This window comes from Ascaphus truei, chromosome 1, assembly GCF_040206685.1.
Source record: "Ascaphus truei isolate aAscTru1 chromosome 1, aAscTru1.hap1, whole genome shotgun sequence".
Lineage (NCBI taxonomy): Eukaryota > Metazoa > Chordata > Amphibia > Anura > Ascaphidae > Ascaphus > Ascaphus truei.
The window spans coordinates 369,192,919-369,209,569 of record NC_134483.1 but is presented as its reverse complement, the minus strand read 5'-3'; the positions used below and the strand labels follow the sequence as shown (position 1 = coordinate 369,209,569).

Genomic DNA, 16,651 nt, shown 5'->3' with positions numbered 1-16,651 from the left:
GTAAGTGTGCATTTGTCTTGTCCATGAGATATTAAAACTTTGTTCATCTGATTTTACACAAGGATCGGGCGCTTCTTTTCTCTTTTTCTCTAATATATATATATATATATATATATATATATATATATATATATATATATATATATGCAAATACAACTTTATGCTCATCTGCATGTCTTAGGCAAGGTTGCAGACCTGCCTAAGACATGCAGATGAGCATACAGTTGTATTTGCATATTTGCTTTCCTGTGGAGGGTTTTTGTCACTTTTTTTACTCACCATAACTTAACTCAGTATTATGGTATATATATATATATATATATATATATATATATATATATATATATATATATATATATACACACAAATATATATATATATATATATATATATATACACCCACACATATATATATATATATATATATATATATATATATATATATATATACACACACATTATATATATATTATATATATATATATATATATTACACACACACATATATATATATATACATACATACAACATATACACATATATATATACACAACACACACACACACGACACAGACTTGGATCGTCTCATTAAAAGATTATTCCTACTGTGTTTACTAAAAGATAGTCAATGCCATCTAGTGGTTAAAAAAAAACCTGTGCATTTGAATTGATTTGTATTATTGCGAAAACAATGTGTACCATGCTGTCCTTCCCATTCCTTTTATTTTCTGTATCCCGTCCCCGTTCTGGTTTTTTTTGTATGTGGAATTTGTTTTTCCTTAAAAACAGTTAGAAAGAAAAACAACCCCCACCCCCAAAAAAAACAGTTCCATTGGCAATATGCCTGTTTCTTTAACAGGTGCGTAAAGATGTAAAAATGGAGAGATACAAGCCAACTCTATTATTTTTGTAAATAATTTATTGTCAGTAAGAAAGACTGGCTAATGGTAGTTTTCAGTAAAAACCTTTACATGACCGTTGCATCACAAATATACAGACACCATAAAAACTGTGTCATGGTGATTTTGGTTCTCTAAACAGGTATGCAGAGGGTCCCCTTTACACTTACCAAGAAGTGAAAAATTCTAAAATATAGAATCGCATTTAAGACATTTTCTTATTTCTGACCCAAGAAGCATCAGGCTTCATCTTGTTGATATACAGCTGTTACTGTATGTGTACTTGGAAATCTTTCAATCGCATAAGTCAAAACCTCAGTGGAACAGAAGAGATACAGTGAAGCCCAGGTTATTGAAACAATCTGCTTACTATTATAAGGGCAGACATTAAATCATGTATTTTTCAAAGGGAAAACAAAATCACAAAATATCTACAAATTCTAGTTTATGCTATTGAAATCAAAACTGTACATTACATTTACAAAAGAAAAAGTTAAAATTATATTTTGAACTTTATAAATACACATCTTATGCTACTGTGGTGTAGTGGTGGTATTTTTCTTCTTAGAAATGTATTTATGGGAGAGGGGAAAAAGATAAAAATAAAAACACGGCTGGAAATAACCTATCCGAATGGTTTATTCTTTTGTCTGCCCGATTGTAATTCTGGGAATGAAGTAGATTAATACACAATAGAATGCAGTGCAGCCCTGTCTGAAATAGCTCACTGAATCAAAAAGGATAAAGCAATGCAACAGAAAAAAAAATATATTGGAAAGATATAATTTCAATTGTCAAAACTTGAAGTTGACAAATGTCCAGGCACTTTTTATGTCAGACTTCAGTGTGGTGCTGGGAATCCAGAGCAGGAATTGCCACATCTTCAAAATGACCATCATCTCCACTCTCGTAGTCACTCATCATGACCTCGGACTCCATTTCACAGCATGCAGACACATCAGTGCATGAAGCTGCAGAAGTGTATCCGGACATGGACATGTTATCCACCATTGGGACTTCAAAGTCTCGGTTATAACCCAACGTGTAGGAAGCAGCATAAGGCTCTCTGTAACTATTGCAATTTCCACTGGTAGTGCTTTGAGGTTCTGACATACTTGTAGTGTATTGGTGATGTGGAAGGTACTTATTCAGGTTATATCGTTGACTACTTTTTGTTGATGAACCCAAGCTGCCTACAGAAGGCATCTCTCTTGGTGGCTGCATTGAATCAAACTGTTCAGCATATTCTGATGGTAGTGGTGGAAGCTCATCTGGCAGAGGGAAGTCATCTGGTGGAGGTGGGAAGTCACTTTCTATGTCGTAACCCCCAGGGTAATAATCGGTGTCAATGACATTGGGGTCTGTGTAGAGAGGAGTTGGTTCTTCAACAACTTCATAATGAGGATATTCCTGAATATCTGGCAATCGCACACTGGGCATCCAGTCTGAGGTATCCCAATGATAACCTGTAAAAGAGAAAAGAAAAAGGGACACATTAAAAAATGTTTCGCATGTGGATTGTACATTGAATAAAATATAACAAAAATGCTAAAATGTTAGTCATAGCTAGAGCACCAGATTTTGATTAAATACACAAGCAAACAGTAGGTTTTAAAACACCATGCAAAGCTCATCTTGACATTCTTGTGTAATCAACATGACCACAATGCGCTTGCAAATGGCATCTGTGTTTGCTTACATTCCTTCAATTGATACAGTAATTGGGTTTCATTATTTAACTTGAAGCTACGTTTTTACATCAGGTATCTACACAACAATAAATATACGTGTGTGTGTGTGTGTGTGTGTGTGTGTGTGTGCGTGCGCGTGTGCATATATATATTTGACAACACTTGCTTGTATGTTGTAAGCTTAATTACCTAAATCAATATATTTTTGACAAATTAAAAGATCTACTTGGTCGTCTACAAAACAATCATTGATTTTATTCTGAAAGAGCAGGTAAATAAAAGGAAGCATTTCTGAGTGATCCACAGACCCTAGATGTTACCGTTGCTACAACTTTAATTCCCCCTTCATGTCTCAAGAGATGCTCCTTCTAGGAGAGGAGAATGCTACCACAGTTATCCAGCTTAAAGCATGCAGAGTATCTGTTTAGGTGCTTGTCTCATCTCTCTATGCTCTATTTGAGCATGTTGCTTAAGATAAGATGCAACTCTACCTCTTCACAAGATCAGTCTCCAGCTGCTGCTCCAATAACTTTCCAGTCAACTAGTCAACTGTATGTGGGTAAGGGAAGGGGGCGATACAAACAGTGTGGCGGTGTGTATCAGAAACCACAGAGGAATGAGGAGGGTCCAAAAGCGGAAAAAATGTGGAAGAGGAGCGAGACAGAATAATGTAAGCACAAGATGGACAAATTGCCTACTAGTCGAGGGAGGACATGTTGGGGTGGTTTGCAAAAGAGGGAGAGTATATAAACAAGTAGGAGAAGGGTATGGAGACTCAATTCAATGAAAAATATGGAGGAAGAAAGGGAAGCACAAACCTGCTCTCAAAATACATAAATAAGTGAAGGAAAAAGAAAAACCCAGGAAGTGGGAAACATAATCGAATGGGGGGGGGGGGGGGGGGCAGATATCATACAGGATTCTGAGGAGGAGTGAAGGTGTCATAAAAACATAGTGGGGATGGCATAGAAGAGTAAAAAGTCTACACTTGAATTTACAATCCACATGTCGTATCAAACGGAATTAATGACAACGCCATGTTTAACAGACATAAAAACAAAACCTGACAAGTATTTTTTTTTTTTTTAAACTTTACCCAGTAGTAATTTAGAGTGGGGTTTACGGCCTTTACATTTGACATATTTAACCCAATCTTCCTTTTATGAGAATCTTCAATAAGGTTTTTTCAATGGGGTTTTTTGTGCCAAGAGTTGCAAATTGAATATTTGGCGTTAAAAATAAGTCAACCAAAAAGTATATTGCATATGTGTAAAATAAAAAATACACAAAATTCTGCTTGTAAATTGTATATCGCAGGTATGCGACAAGATGCAATGTCGAGCATCATTTCAGACAATGAACTGTGTGTCATATGTAACCAGTCATAGCAACCTTCATACATGCTGTGCACAATGTTTATGAAGCTTAGTACAGGCATACCCCGCTTTAACATACGCAATGGGACCGGAGCATGTATGTAAAGCGAAAATGTACTTAAAGTGAAGCACTACCTTTTTTCCACTTTATAATGCATGTACTGTACTGCAAATATCATACACATGCATAGCTGATGTAAATAATGCATTTGTAACCAAAATAAATATAGTAGGCTTTATTGAAATAAAATCTTTAATGTCAGCTGATTTTTCTTATAAGTGCTGACAGATACAACATGGATGAATGGAAAATTATTTTAAAAATATGTAGGAAGGATGAAGGAGCGGGCATATCTTCTACTGCACAGTATTTTTACTGAAAGGGCATGAAGGTGAGGTGCATTTATTTGACTGACTGATATATTTTTAGGACTTTGATTTGTGACTTTGGTGAAAACAATACAGTACAGTACAGTGTTTTACAATGCTGTGCTTATAGTGCCCGCGACTGGCGACGTCACCCATCCCCGCTAGCGAAAGTTATATTTCGCTTTGCGGCGGCGCGGGCTCCCGGGCATTTGATTTGTTCAGGGGCTTTCACATGAGGTGACAGCCCTTGAAAAATCAAATATTCCCGGCTTCCAAAGTCCGCTCCGTCGCATTGCCGCTGTCGCACTTACTATAAGCGCACGCGGCGGCGGGAATGTGTTTGTTTTTGGGCGGCATCGCCGGCACTATACGCAACGGCCTTACTCAGGTCCTTGATCAGCTTGGCTTACACGCACCCACTCCCTCAGTCACACAATCTCTCACGCACTCCCTCAGTCACACAATCTCACGCACTCCCTCAGTCACACAATCTCTCACGCACTCCCTCGGTCACACAAACTCTCACGCACTCCCTCAGTCACACAAACTCTCACGCACTCCCTCAGTCACACAAACTCTCACGCACTCCCTCAGTCACACAAACTCTCACGCACTCCCTCAGTGACACAATCTCTCACGCACTCCCTCAGTCAGTCACGCACGCACACTCAGTCACGCACACTCAGTCAGTCAGTCACGCAGACACACACACAGACACACTTAGACACACACACAAAATGCAGTAGAAGAGCACCTCCTCCTTCCCCATAGCCCATAACTAACATGCAAAGTTCCGTTCTACAGCAGCAGCAGCAGGCTAGAGCGAGCTCTGAGGAGGGAGGAGCAGGAGGGAGGAGGAGAGCAGAGGGAAATGAGCCAGGAGCTGCAGTGCGGGCGGAATCACTGCTATAGCTGCTGATTGATGGCGCGCCTGATCTCCCCGTTCCCCCTGCCATCTAGCCCCGTTCCCCCTTACCGGCTCAGTTAGGGACCACAATGAAGGAGGTTGCAGTATTATTGAGGTGCGCACGAACGCCGCTCCCTGGTGTCCGTACTCGCGATGCATGCGTACGTACACAGGGGTATGGTGCAACTAAAAATAAATGTACGTACTTGCGAGTGTGTTCATAAAGCGGGTGTAAGTAAAACGGGGTATGCCTGTACTGCTTTTCACCACTTCATTCGTGGTGCATACATTATTTTTTTTTTAACAGAGTTCAAGTTACAGTAGTACATAGACACCGGTATCTTTGAATAGGGAGGCAGTGGCGATTTACTCCACCGGAGTCCTCATTATCAATGAAATATTCAGAATTTCAAAAATAGTTTAAAAGACTCTTTCCTCCCCTGGTTACAATTCTGTGTACTATGCACAGGGCACCTATGAAACCAGATTTAGCCCACTGAACATTAGTGCTGTCACTCTTATTATCTACATGCAACAGCAGACTGTACAAAGACCAAAAGGCGATAAGTACCAGAAATTATAGGCAGAAAAATAAATAAAAGCGGAAAAGCTGAAATCAGTTCAAAAGGGCACGCCGCAGGATAAAGGACATGAACAGGCACAGAGGAGAGTACAAAATAAAAACAAGTGTAAAGTGGGGAATGAGGGAGAAATCAAAAGAGCATAAGACAGTTAAGGAATTGCATGAAAGAGAGGAAGCAAACGCGTGAAAATGGTACCGGTAATTAACAGGTTTGTTGGTAAGCAACAGAGGGAAGCAGGGAAAGCACAAGAGGAAGGGGGGTGAAATGATTTTTTATAGTGCAGTCCTGTAATAATTCATTTAAATGTTCAACGATTATTTGCCATAACAAAGATGTGAAAATAAATTGAATAAAGGAGCTACAGCGGTGTCAAATAGCTCACTTGCAAGATGCTATTGGGTAGGTTTGATGGTTCACCTAAATCAGTGTATTTAAGTATTTATAGTACTATATTTATGTCATGAGCATATTTATCAGTGTTTGTAAGATGTGACAATGCAATGTTGCATTACAACCCTGGTCCGTGAGTTCCATCTAATTTGTAACCGTTCATATTGCTGTATTCATAAAAAAATCTGTGCACTTGGGGTAATGTTATAGTTTAAAAACCACAATGGATAAGAACTGGGCAAGTGTGTGATCTATTCCCTAATGTGTTTATGATTTTTAATAAAATCACTGTACATAGTGTTTGCTGATCACACCATAAGTATAGTGATCTGAACTGCATACCATATCTACCATGATTGGAAGTACTTAAATTAACTTCACTTTATTGGTCTATTTTTATTAATGGTCTAAGCAATGCCCCGAAATGGGAGTGTTTATTTCGAGTTACCTACAGCAGACATTTAGGGGTTTGTTCGGAAAGCTGTAGTATCTGCCTTTACTTTGTGAATAACCCTGACTTTTCAGGTAACATAATTGAATAGGACATTATAGATGCATAAAGAACTCCTGTGAGTGGCTTATTACTCGGGTATGTACATATAAATACACAACTGATTCTTAACCAAAAAGACATTAGCTGTGTGTTGACAGAGGAACCAACAACACATTGCAATGCTTTGCATGCATCTCTTGAAGTCAAAGGATTAAAAGTGCAATAAACTATTGAGACCCAATCCCTGAAAATAAATATGCAGCACTTCAGATCAAGAGTACATGTCAATGTCTAAAGGTTCTTGTTCCCAAGATAATACATAATTGAGAACAGATTGGATACCAGCACTCCTAATATGTATACCGGCGCGCGCGCACGCGCACACACACACACACACACACACACACACACACACACACACACACACACACACACACACACACACACACACACACACACACACACACACACACACACACACACACACCAGTAGGGGAGTAGAACATATATACAGCACTCAATATAATAGGGGAAAATGGTGAAAGTACATATGTTGATACATATATTGAATACTGAAGAATCCACTAAGAACAAACATTGAATGAATGATTAGTAATATGTAATGATTTAAAAAACAAAACTTTTATTGTATCAAAATGTAAAATATAGGGATTTAAAACATGTCCCAAGTGCAACAGCAGTGCTGCTCTCAATATAGCAATGTGTGGGTGACAATAATACCCACCAAGAGTGTCTATATACAATAGGCTGAAGGTAATCGCAGGTAAACCTTACAAAAAATTATACGGCGGCTTACGTAAGCCAAATGAGCCTATTAGGAGGATGGGGATTTCTAGACCAACTCCCCCCTCCCACGACCACGCTACTATTCAAACTATATTAAGTCTTCAGATGCCGTGGTGATTACGGTTGCAATATGCATATACTGTGGTAATGACGGTTGTAAATACGCATCAATTACTTTGACCGCTGTACAGAGTCTGGAGTAAAGGACTCACGTGTGGGTTACCAACCGTGCTAATAACGGTTACATGGATCGGAGCAAATAAGTCGTGGTATATGCTGGGTTTAATGTGGTAGACCGCTAACACCACATTAAGCCTAGCATACACCACAACTTATTTGCTCTGGTCCATGTAACCGTTAGTACCACGGTTGCGTTGATTCGGTTTGGGAGAACCGTTCACACCATGGTACCAACACTTGGGAGTTCTTTTACTCCAGACTCTTACCTGTACAGCGGTCAGAGTCATTGATGCGTATTTGCAACTGTTCTTACCACGGTATATGCATATTGCAACCGTTATCACCACGGTAGGTCTAGAAACCCCCTTCCTCTTAGTATGCTCACTTCGGCTCATTTGGCTTACGTAAGCCTCTATTTCATTTTTGTAAGCCTTAATTGACCTTACCTACAGTCTAATATATATATATATATATATATATATATATATATATATATATATATATACAGTGTTCAACAAACCTATACATTTGCTCGCCCCGGGCGAGTGGATTTAACCCCCGGGCGAGTAGATATTGGCCCAAGCAGCACACGTTTGGTACTAGGTGGCGAGTAGATTTTTTTGTGTGGCGAGTAGATTTTTTTGTGATTTGTCAACCACTGTATAATATATATATATATATATATATATATATACATACAGTGTTCGACAAACCTATACATTTGCACATTAAAATGTTAATACAATAAGTTTTTTTAAATCATTACATATTACTAATCATTCATTCAATTTTTGTTCTTAGTGGATTCTTCAGTATTCATTATATGTATCTACCGATGTACTTTCACCATTTTTCCCTATTGAGTGGTATGGAGTGCTTCTAATTAGGGGATCTTTTCTGGATCACTGGCCCATCTGGAATGCACTTCCTCTCAATATCTGACTAGCACCCTCTCTATCCACCTTTAAGACCCACCTGATTAAGGAAGCATATGAGTAGCTCCACGGCTGATAATCAACACCTCATACATAAACCTTGGCCCCTGCAGACGCACTTACCAGAACGCCCTCCTACTGTCTCTGTAAGTTCTTCCTACCAACCAATTAGATTGCAAGCTCTTCGGAGCAGGGACTCCTTTTCCTAAATGTTACTTTTATGTCTGAAGCACTTCTACCCTTTGTGTGTTATTGATATTATTTGTTATTTATATGATTGTCACGTGTATTACTGCTGTTAAGTGCTATGTACATTAATGGCGCTATATAAATAAAGACATACATACATATATACATACATCTGGACCACGTGCCATTCAGTTGTTTTGTGTACCAGAGAATTACAAGAATCTAGTGTGCTCTCCAAAAGGTACAAGTCACTTACCCCCGTTTCTCACCCCGATACCCTGTAATGGTCTTTAAGCTCCTTTATATACTCACATCTTGCTAAAGCGGCTTTGAGAAAAACTTGGCATCATAATATAAAGTATAATTTCAGAGAAAGGGTAACTCATCCTTCTCTTCGTTTGCTGCCCTTTCCCCAACAAGGACAACATTTATGTTTAACCTTGTAAAAATGAGACCATGCTAAACTGTTTTTATTGGTGTTGTTTCATTGAACAACCATTCACTTCATAAAACCTTTAAAAAACAAACAAATCAACATTGCAGTAATGATTTGTGCAATAACAAAGGGCTAAATATATTAACACTGCAAGTGAGGGTTAAAGGCAAAAACAGCAGAGCTATTAGTATCAATGAACAACATGCAGAAGTCACCTCTTGAATTCCTGACTTCAGGAACTGCAAAAGACTCTTTGAAGGCAAAGTGAAAAGGAAGAAAAATTACATTAGAAGTCAATCAGCTTACATACAACCATTAATTGCAGCTATTTCTAAGGACACAATAGTCCAGTTAATTACATGTTTTGTATAGGTTTACAAGCACATCATGACTTTTGAATTGTCCACTAAAAGATTATGAAAAGACCACTTCATTGCATATGTGTGTATAGTATGCATGTGTGTGTGTGTGTGTGTGTGTGTGTGTGTGTACTGTATGTAAGGGTGTGTACGTGTATACATGCATACATACAAAACTTGGAGCTGCATATCTTCGGTTGCCGCACTATTCGATTAAAGTGTTATGCGTTTGCAACCTGCAAATAAACGGTTTATTATGCTTAAATGTCTTGTGCAAGACTTTATTAGAATAGTGCAGCAACTGAAGATAACCAGCTCCAAGTTTAACTATGTGGCTTCAGCTGGCTGCACCTTAGAAAGAAAAACTACACCCACTGTAATTATCTTAACGGAGTGCGGCAAGATCTAAAACCTTTATCCTGACTATATACAGTGTTCGACAAACCTATACATTTGCACGCCCCGGGCGAGTGGATTTAACATCGTGGCGAGCTCCTATTGGCCCAAGCAGCACACGTGTGATACTAGGTGGTGAGTAGATTTGTTGGTGATTTGTCGACCACTGCATATATATATATATATATATATATATATATATATATATATATATATATATATATATATATATATATATATATATATATATATACACAGCTATAGATCTCTTATGTTATGACAGCACTCCAGCTGATCACTTGCACGGGTGCTCATGTAAAGATAGTCAAAGTTTACAGGCAACCCCCAGAGTTTAAAACAGGAAATGTCGTTTTATTTACATATAGATGTGAACAAAACTATATTTCCTATTTTTAAAGACCCACGAGGGCCTATAAACTGTTATTTTGTATACATGTATAATATACACAATGTTAAAGAAAAAAGGGACCCCATCATATCTTATATTTTTCTCGCTCAATTCCCATGAAAATGTGCACAATTGTAGGTCTGTTGTGTAGATTTAGGCCGCGCGCACTCCTGCAGCCCCAGCGATGTGTGCACTAGGATGCAGGAAATTGGGGAGGCGATTGGGGGCATGGCGAGGTGTGGCGAACGCATCTCAGATGCGTCACGAAGCTGGTTCGCCCTCATTGGCTGAACCAGCTCATGTGATGCTGACGTCATGCGACTGCAGCCCAAAATCACAAATTTACTTGTCGGGCCAAAATGTAGCAGCGTCGACGCGCTACAGCGCCGCTAGGGTCAGCGGGCACTTGAGGAACTACAATAGGAACACAGGTAAGAGTCCCGGACGTGCGCGTGCACATAGCAACGCCACCACCATGAGCGCGGCCTAAGGCTTCGTCCATAGTGTAGGCTACGGAGCGAGCTACGTAGCTCGTGCCAAAACAAACACTAGGACGGCAATGTAGTAGTGCATAGTGTGCGCGCTAGCGTGTGCACATGTGCTACACGGAGAGCGGTGCTTGGCAATACAAACAAGTTTGTTTTGAAAGCGCAATGCCGGGAGGAGTGCGGAAGTTAGCTTGTCCTACTATGGACGAAGCCTTACAATATAAAAAGCACAAAGTAGACAAAATGAACTGATGTTAACAAAATTGATGTCACTATTATGACAACAAGAACCGGATACACTGCGGTAGATTCATGTTCATTAAACGAGAAAAATAGGAGTTTTTCCTTCGTAGCTTGTAAATGTGTTAAACTGTTGTAATCTAATCTGAAACACTATGATTACTATAAAGTTTGGTTCAAAATGACCCCGTTCTACTGAAACGCCCGAAGACGAGAACGCCACTGTTTGATTGATAACGCGTTGATCCAGCGACTCCCACTTTTGAATGATACAAATTAGTGTTTTCAGTCCCCCTAGTGACCGTCCTTTATCAGGAGCATTATATAAGCGTTTTGACCGTAATTCTGTCTCTCTCAAGTACTTTATAATGTGCTTATCATCGCTAAATACCATTTTGTAACTATGCACTTAGTGAGGTCATCATCCCGACACCAATTGCAAAGAATATGTATTAGATTATCAAATAATTCTTAACTGTAATAATCTACTGTAAAAGATATATAATTTCTCCAATTTACTGAAAATGGAGTGAGTTATCTGTAAGACCTGATGAAAAATGTAAGCGGCCCCATTTTTTCTGAACACTGTATATACACACATATACGTTTATATTATATACAGGTGTGTGTATATATATATATATATATATATATATATATATATACACACACACATACATACTACATACACACACACGTTTATAGAGTATAATAAAGTTGGCACTCGTGATCTTGTGAAAAAGTATCAAAAGATTTATTGGTTGTTGATAGAGTTGTCTCTTGAGAAAGACCTGCAAGCGGGCCGAAAAGACGATCAACTACCAATACAGTAAATTGTTTGATACTTTTTCACTAGACTACATGATTGCCAATTTTATTATACTCTTAGACTAATGGTGGGATCCACAGTGTTGCGGGATCACTTCTGCTGAGCACTGGTGGCAAGTATTATGGTTATCGTGAGTGCAGAATTGTATATGTATAACCACACACACACACACACACACACTTGAAAAGATGTCAACGTAAAAACACAGGAAACTTGTCTAACAGCGACTGCTGCTTTCATTGTCTCAGATATATGACATGCTGGAGACTTGCCAAGTACAGACCAGCTGTGTTACTCGCTGCGAGTCAAGATGTTCACCTTTAGGTGAGCTAGTACTGGATATTTACTTCTGATGCTTTGAGGCTTCCAAGGTGTTAGTTGACAACGAAATATTTGCATCAATTTCTTGCTTTTATTGGCTCAAAGCAAATTAAACAGAGCATCTGCTACTTGATCCTTGGAGTACTGTTTCTCATTGATTGAGAGTGATCACTCTAAATCTTGCTTGAAATTAAAATGCAATGTGGTATAGTATCAAGTGAAAAAATGTGTCAAGTGTCTCTTTACTAATAAAACCCCTAATTTGTTTACTTGCAGCACTTGCAATGCCAAGCGGATGCAATGAAAGTTCAGCAGCAAGGAATGAACACAAGGTTACATAATTAATCACTTAACTGAAACAAAAGTATGCTGGGATTGTAAAATAAGGATGTAGAACTAACCATTTTTAAATATTGCAGCTTAACATAGTGCTTAATCACTACTAGGTATGAATGCTATTACATGTACAAATAAGGATTCTATACCCTCAAATACATGCAGACATATAATTAATATGACAATTTTGAAGCCACACATCACATATATAGCCAGGAAGTAAAGCAAAACACACATTTTACATACACATATATACCTTCTTTTTCCACCGAGTCAACAACTGCATTGACAAGGTGTATTACTGTCACAATGGAAGCTTGTGAAAGGTAAGGAAAAAAAAAACACACATTAAATCAAACCTATAATGTCTATAAATAACAGTATATGAAAAGGAAAAAATATATACGAGTGTGTAATCTGGTCTTTGGTTATATAATCCATTCCCAAACCCCATTGATTCACACAATCGTTAAAAAAAAACATTGTAAGTGACTGTATTTACATCAGTAAGTACACTTTGTTCAAAAATATTTTATATGCGAGTCAACTAATAATTCAATGGTGTATCAACAGAAACAATTGGATTCTGTCCATGTAAACTAAAACCTGCTCCAAGAATCGGCTTCATCAATCCATTTTCATTAGGGATGGAAGCCATAGCAAATCTGATAATTTTCTCTTCCCTCAGGAGGTAAATTAAAGACTTACAAAATTACGTACATGCTGATGTAAAAGTTCTTTGCAATGATAAATAACCCAAACACTCCCTGGTATTGCAGTCCCGAATTTAGACAACATGCAGAAAATACACTTTGTATGAACATAAAAATGTCAAATGTACATAGAAAAAAGTGACATAAGGCAAAATAGACTGCATAAGGCAGCCTTATAGACCGCCGCTCGCCAGCACACCCGGGGTGAGTGGCTATGCCGGGCGAGTTACCTGCCAACGAGAGGAGCACAAGGACAGCTGTTCCAGGTCCGGCTGGGGAATGGGGGCCCCCGAAACCAGAAGGTAGGCATGCAGGGGTGGTAGAGTGCCCATCAGAGGGGGAGATGGGGTGCGAGAGGTGGAGAGAGCGAGAGCAGGAGGGGGGAGCGAGAGAGAGGGGGGGAACGAGAGAGAGCAGAGTGAGAAAACGAAAGAGAGCCGGGGGGAGAGAGGAAGTGGGGCGAGGAGGGGGCGAGCAAGATGGTGGAGGGGAGGGTTGAGAGATGGGGAGGAGGAGTGTGGGATGATGGGGGGAGGGAGAGTGTGAGACAAAGTAATAATGAAATAACTTAACAACTAAAGGCAGGGCTAGTAATATTTTTTGTACTCATCTGCAAGGCTGGTATAAGTTAAATCGGGTGCCTGCAATACTTACAAAATGCCATTTAATTATCAAATGGTATTAACTTCAAGGCAACATCTCCTATGGCAATCAATAATCCAACCAGTGACACATCTCAAAGTATCCCATTGTGAGCCATCAGAGAGAAGGAACACTGTATTAACAAATCAGCTCACTTATTCCCTGCAGTTTAGTATTTTAGACCCAGGTAAATAAAGGGCAAAGTTTACATTTGTACCTAAAGTTCTATATAAATCGCAAGTACATTGCTTCATATAGACTTAAAGGGGTAGTCCCACGTAGTGGTAAACAATGTTTTAATAATGTATCTGTTTAATTGGCGTCCTTAGAAAGTATTAAATCACCCTCTTATTCGTATCATGTGAAAAATTAATATTTTCTCTTTGTGTCTGCTGAATTTATGCAGGTTCTCTACTTATGTTTGTTTATCTATTTGACCAATGCTAAATTAATTTTTGGATAGACATTCAGAAAGGCAGAATGCCAATAAACTGCTCTAGTCAATGTGCACATACTGTATTCATAATTTATTTGTAAGTGCCACAGAATAGCAATCACTAAAGCCAATACAGTTAACACAACATAACCCACCACAAATTAAAAAACATTCACAGAAACGCCACCTAATATATTGATGAGTAATAAAGGAAGTTGAAATGATTCTTTAACTGATTTGACAAAACATGAAATGTCAATGGCAGATGAAGACCAAGCATATTCTTATCTTTGCAGAATATCTAACATACAGTGGGGGTAACAGATGTCCTTCAGGTCAAAATGGTGCATCATTTTCAAAAATATTTCAAATGCTCCATATTCACAACTTTGTAGTAAAATATCAGCAAATCTTTACTGCTTTGGGATATTGGGTAATAATAACAACAAATACAAAAATATGCTTTCTTCAAGTAAAACCCAGTGTTCATAAAGGAACAATTGTAAGGGAATGATATAAATGTCTGGTCTAAAAAGATGCACCGCTGGTTAATCCAGAGGTACAAATGCAGTATGTATACCATTTAGGAGACACACAATGTTTTTGCTGACCTTCCTTTATTACAGATGCAATCAGACTTACAAGGAGCCCCTTCTCAAACTCTGCTCTCGCTCATTGGTGATTTGATCCATATGGGCACTGAGGCAGCAGCAAGAGAGAAAGGAAACATCATCCTTTAACCAACATTTATTATAAACCCTCAAAAAGCAGAACTTTTACTTCAGGCTCCAAAAGCTGTTTTTATACCCTAGAGATGTTCTCTTGTTTTACAATACAACAATTATAAAAGCATCACAAACATCTCCATCTAAATAAAAGTCAATTGCCCAGGTCACACAAAGTAATAGTTGATTATGCTGTCAGTGTCTGTTGTGTAAGCATTTAACCTTAACAAGGAAGTTTAATTAGCTGCCTATTAAGATGAGGAGCTGAGATAGAAGAGAGCTTTAGAATAAATGAACTATTGACACCTGGTTGTGAAATGCCTGGAAAGTAAACTACAGTGTATTTGTTTTAATACATTTTCTTAAACAGAATAATCACTAATTATTATGTGTATATATATCGCGGGTATGAGGGAGGAGGGAAAAGGGAAAGTAGTAGGAAACCCCTGCTCAGCTAATAGTGTAATGTAGATACGGTGCTGTACTGAGAAATGTGCAACAAATATACCAAAGAAAGAAAGTACTCAGTTTAAGTTAGAACTCAAGTATCAGTAATAAGTATTGTGATATACTGATATACTGAAATGCTCTCTGAGTGGCAATCTAAGACTATACTAATGATAGTAGATTGCTACTTCTAATTAGACCCCTAATATCAGTCTCATGATGTGGCAGCATCAGATGACTATAAGTCCTGAGTGATAAGGGCTACAGTCTCCGATTTGGATACTAATAATACTACCCCCTGGCCACGGGAGAGAGTATATATATTGTAGTAGCTCTAACTGATTGTGCGCAGTGAAATTCAGCAGCATTTGAGCTGCCGAGCTGCAATGGTAAGCTGTGTTACAGGGGGAAGAGAGAAACCAGCACCCGTGGACTGTAAGCTTACCTGCCTGTGAGTCTTGACAAAGCTTAACAAGTAAAACGATCGTCGATAGAGGCAATTTTATGTACATATGTGGCAGTATCAGACTCTACATGTATTTAGCAAGCTGTGTTCTATTACGTAACTTTAAGGCTGCGAGAGAGCATTTCAGTATATCACAAGGGTTGAACACTATGATTTCAATGATATAGAATACAAACTATACCATAGGAGAGCTACTTAGGGGACTGTAACATTACTATTCAAACCACAGTTCCAAGCTCCAATAGGAAATGAACCCTTCATTTTTGCTCCCTTTTTACTCATTTCATTGCACCATTTATTTTAATCATAAGTATTCTAATAAAGATTATTTTTAATATTGACATTCATCATTACTGATACTTGAGTGCTAACTTAAACTGAGTACTTTCTTTCTTTGGTATATTTGTTCCACTAATTATTATATACTACACAAAAGATATGCATTATTATTGATTAAATTAACATTGTAGCACTAATACGCAAAGCCACAATATTTAAATAGTCAATAATAATAAAAAATGCTAGCTCTCCGTTTTTGGTCGTAACCATTTTTTATTTTAAATCAACTGTGTTGTTTAAGGTCTAAAG

The 16,651-nt window shown here is 38.3% G+C and overlaps 1 protein-coding gene across 15 annotated transcripts in view; it reads right to left on the bottom strand.

Moving 5' to 3' along the window:
* Nucleotides 1-900: 900 nt before the first annotated feature.
* Nucleotides 901-16,651, bottom strand: part of FAT1 (FAT atypical cadherin 1) — a 175,878-nt gene continuing 160,127 nt past the window's right edge. For 7 of the 15 annotated variants that reach the window (XM_075610107.1, XM_075610104.1, XM_075610112.1 and 4 more), the window contains 3 exons: nucleotides 12,891-12,950; nucleotides 9,472-9,507; nucleotides 901-2,365 (listed from right to left, as the gene is read on the bottom strand). In XM_075610107.1, coding sequence (XP_075466222.1) covers nucleotides 1,734-2,365; nucleotides 9,472-9,507; nucleotides 12,891-12,950 — 728 coding nt within the window. In that variant the 3' untranslated portion in view covers nucleotides 901-1,733. Of the gene's footprint in view, nucleotides 2,366-9,469; nucleotides 9,508-12,890; nucleotides 12,951-15,036; nucleotides 15,125-16,651 lie in introns of those variants that run through there. The other 8 variants (XM_075610111.1, XM_075610114.1, XM_075610113.1 and 5 more) reach the window with 6 other exon arrangements.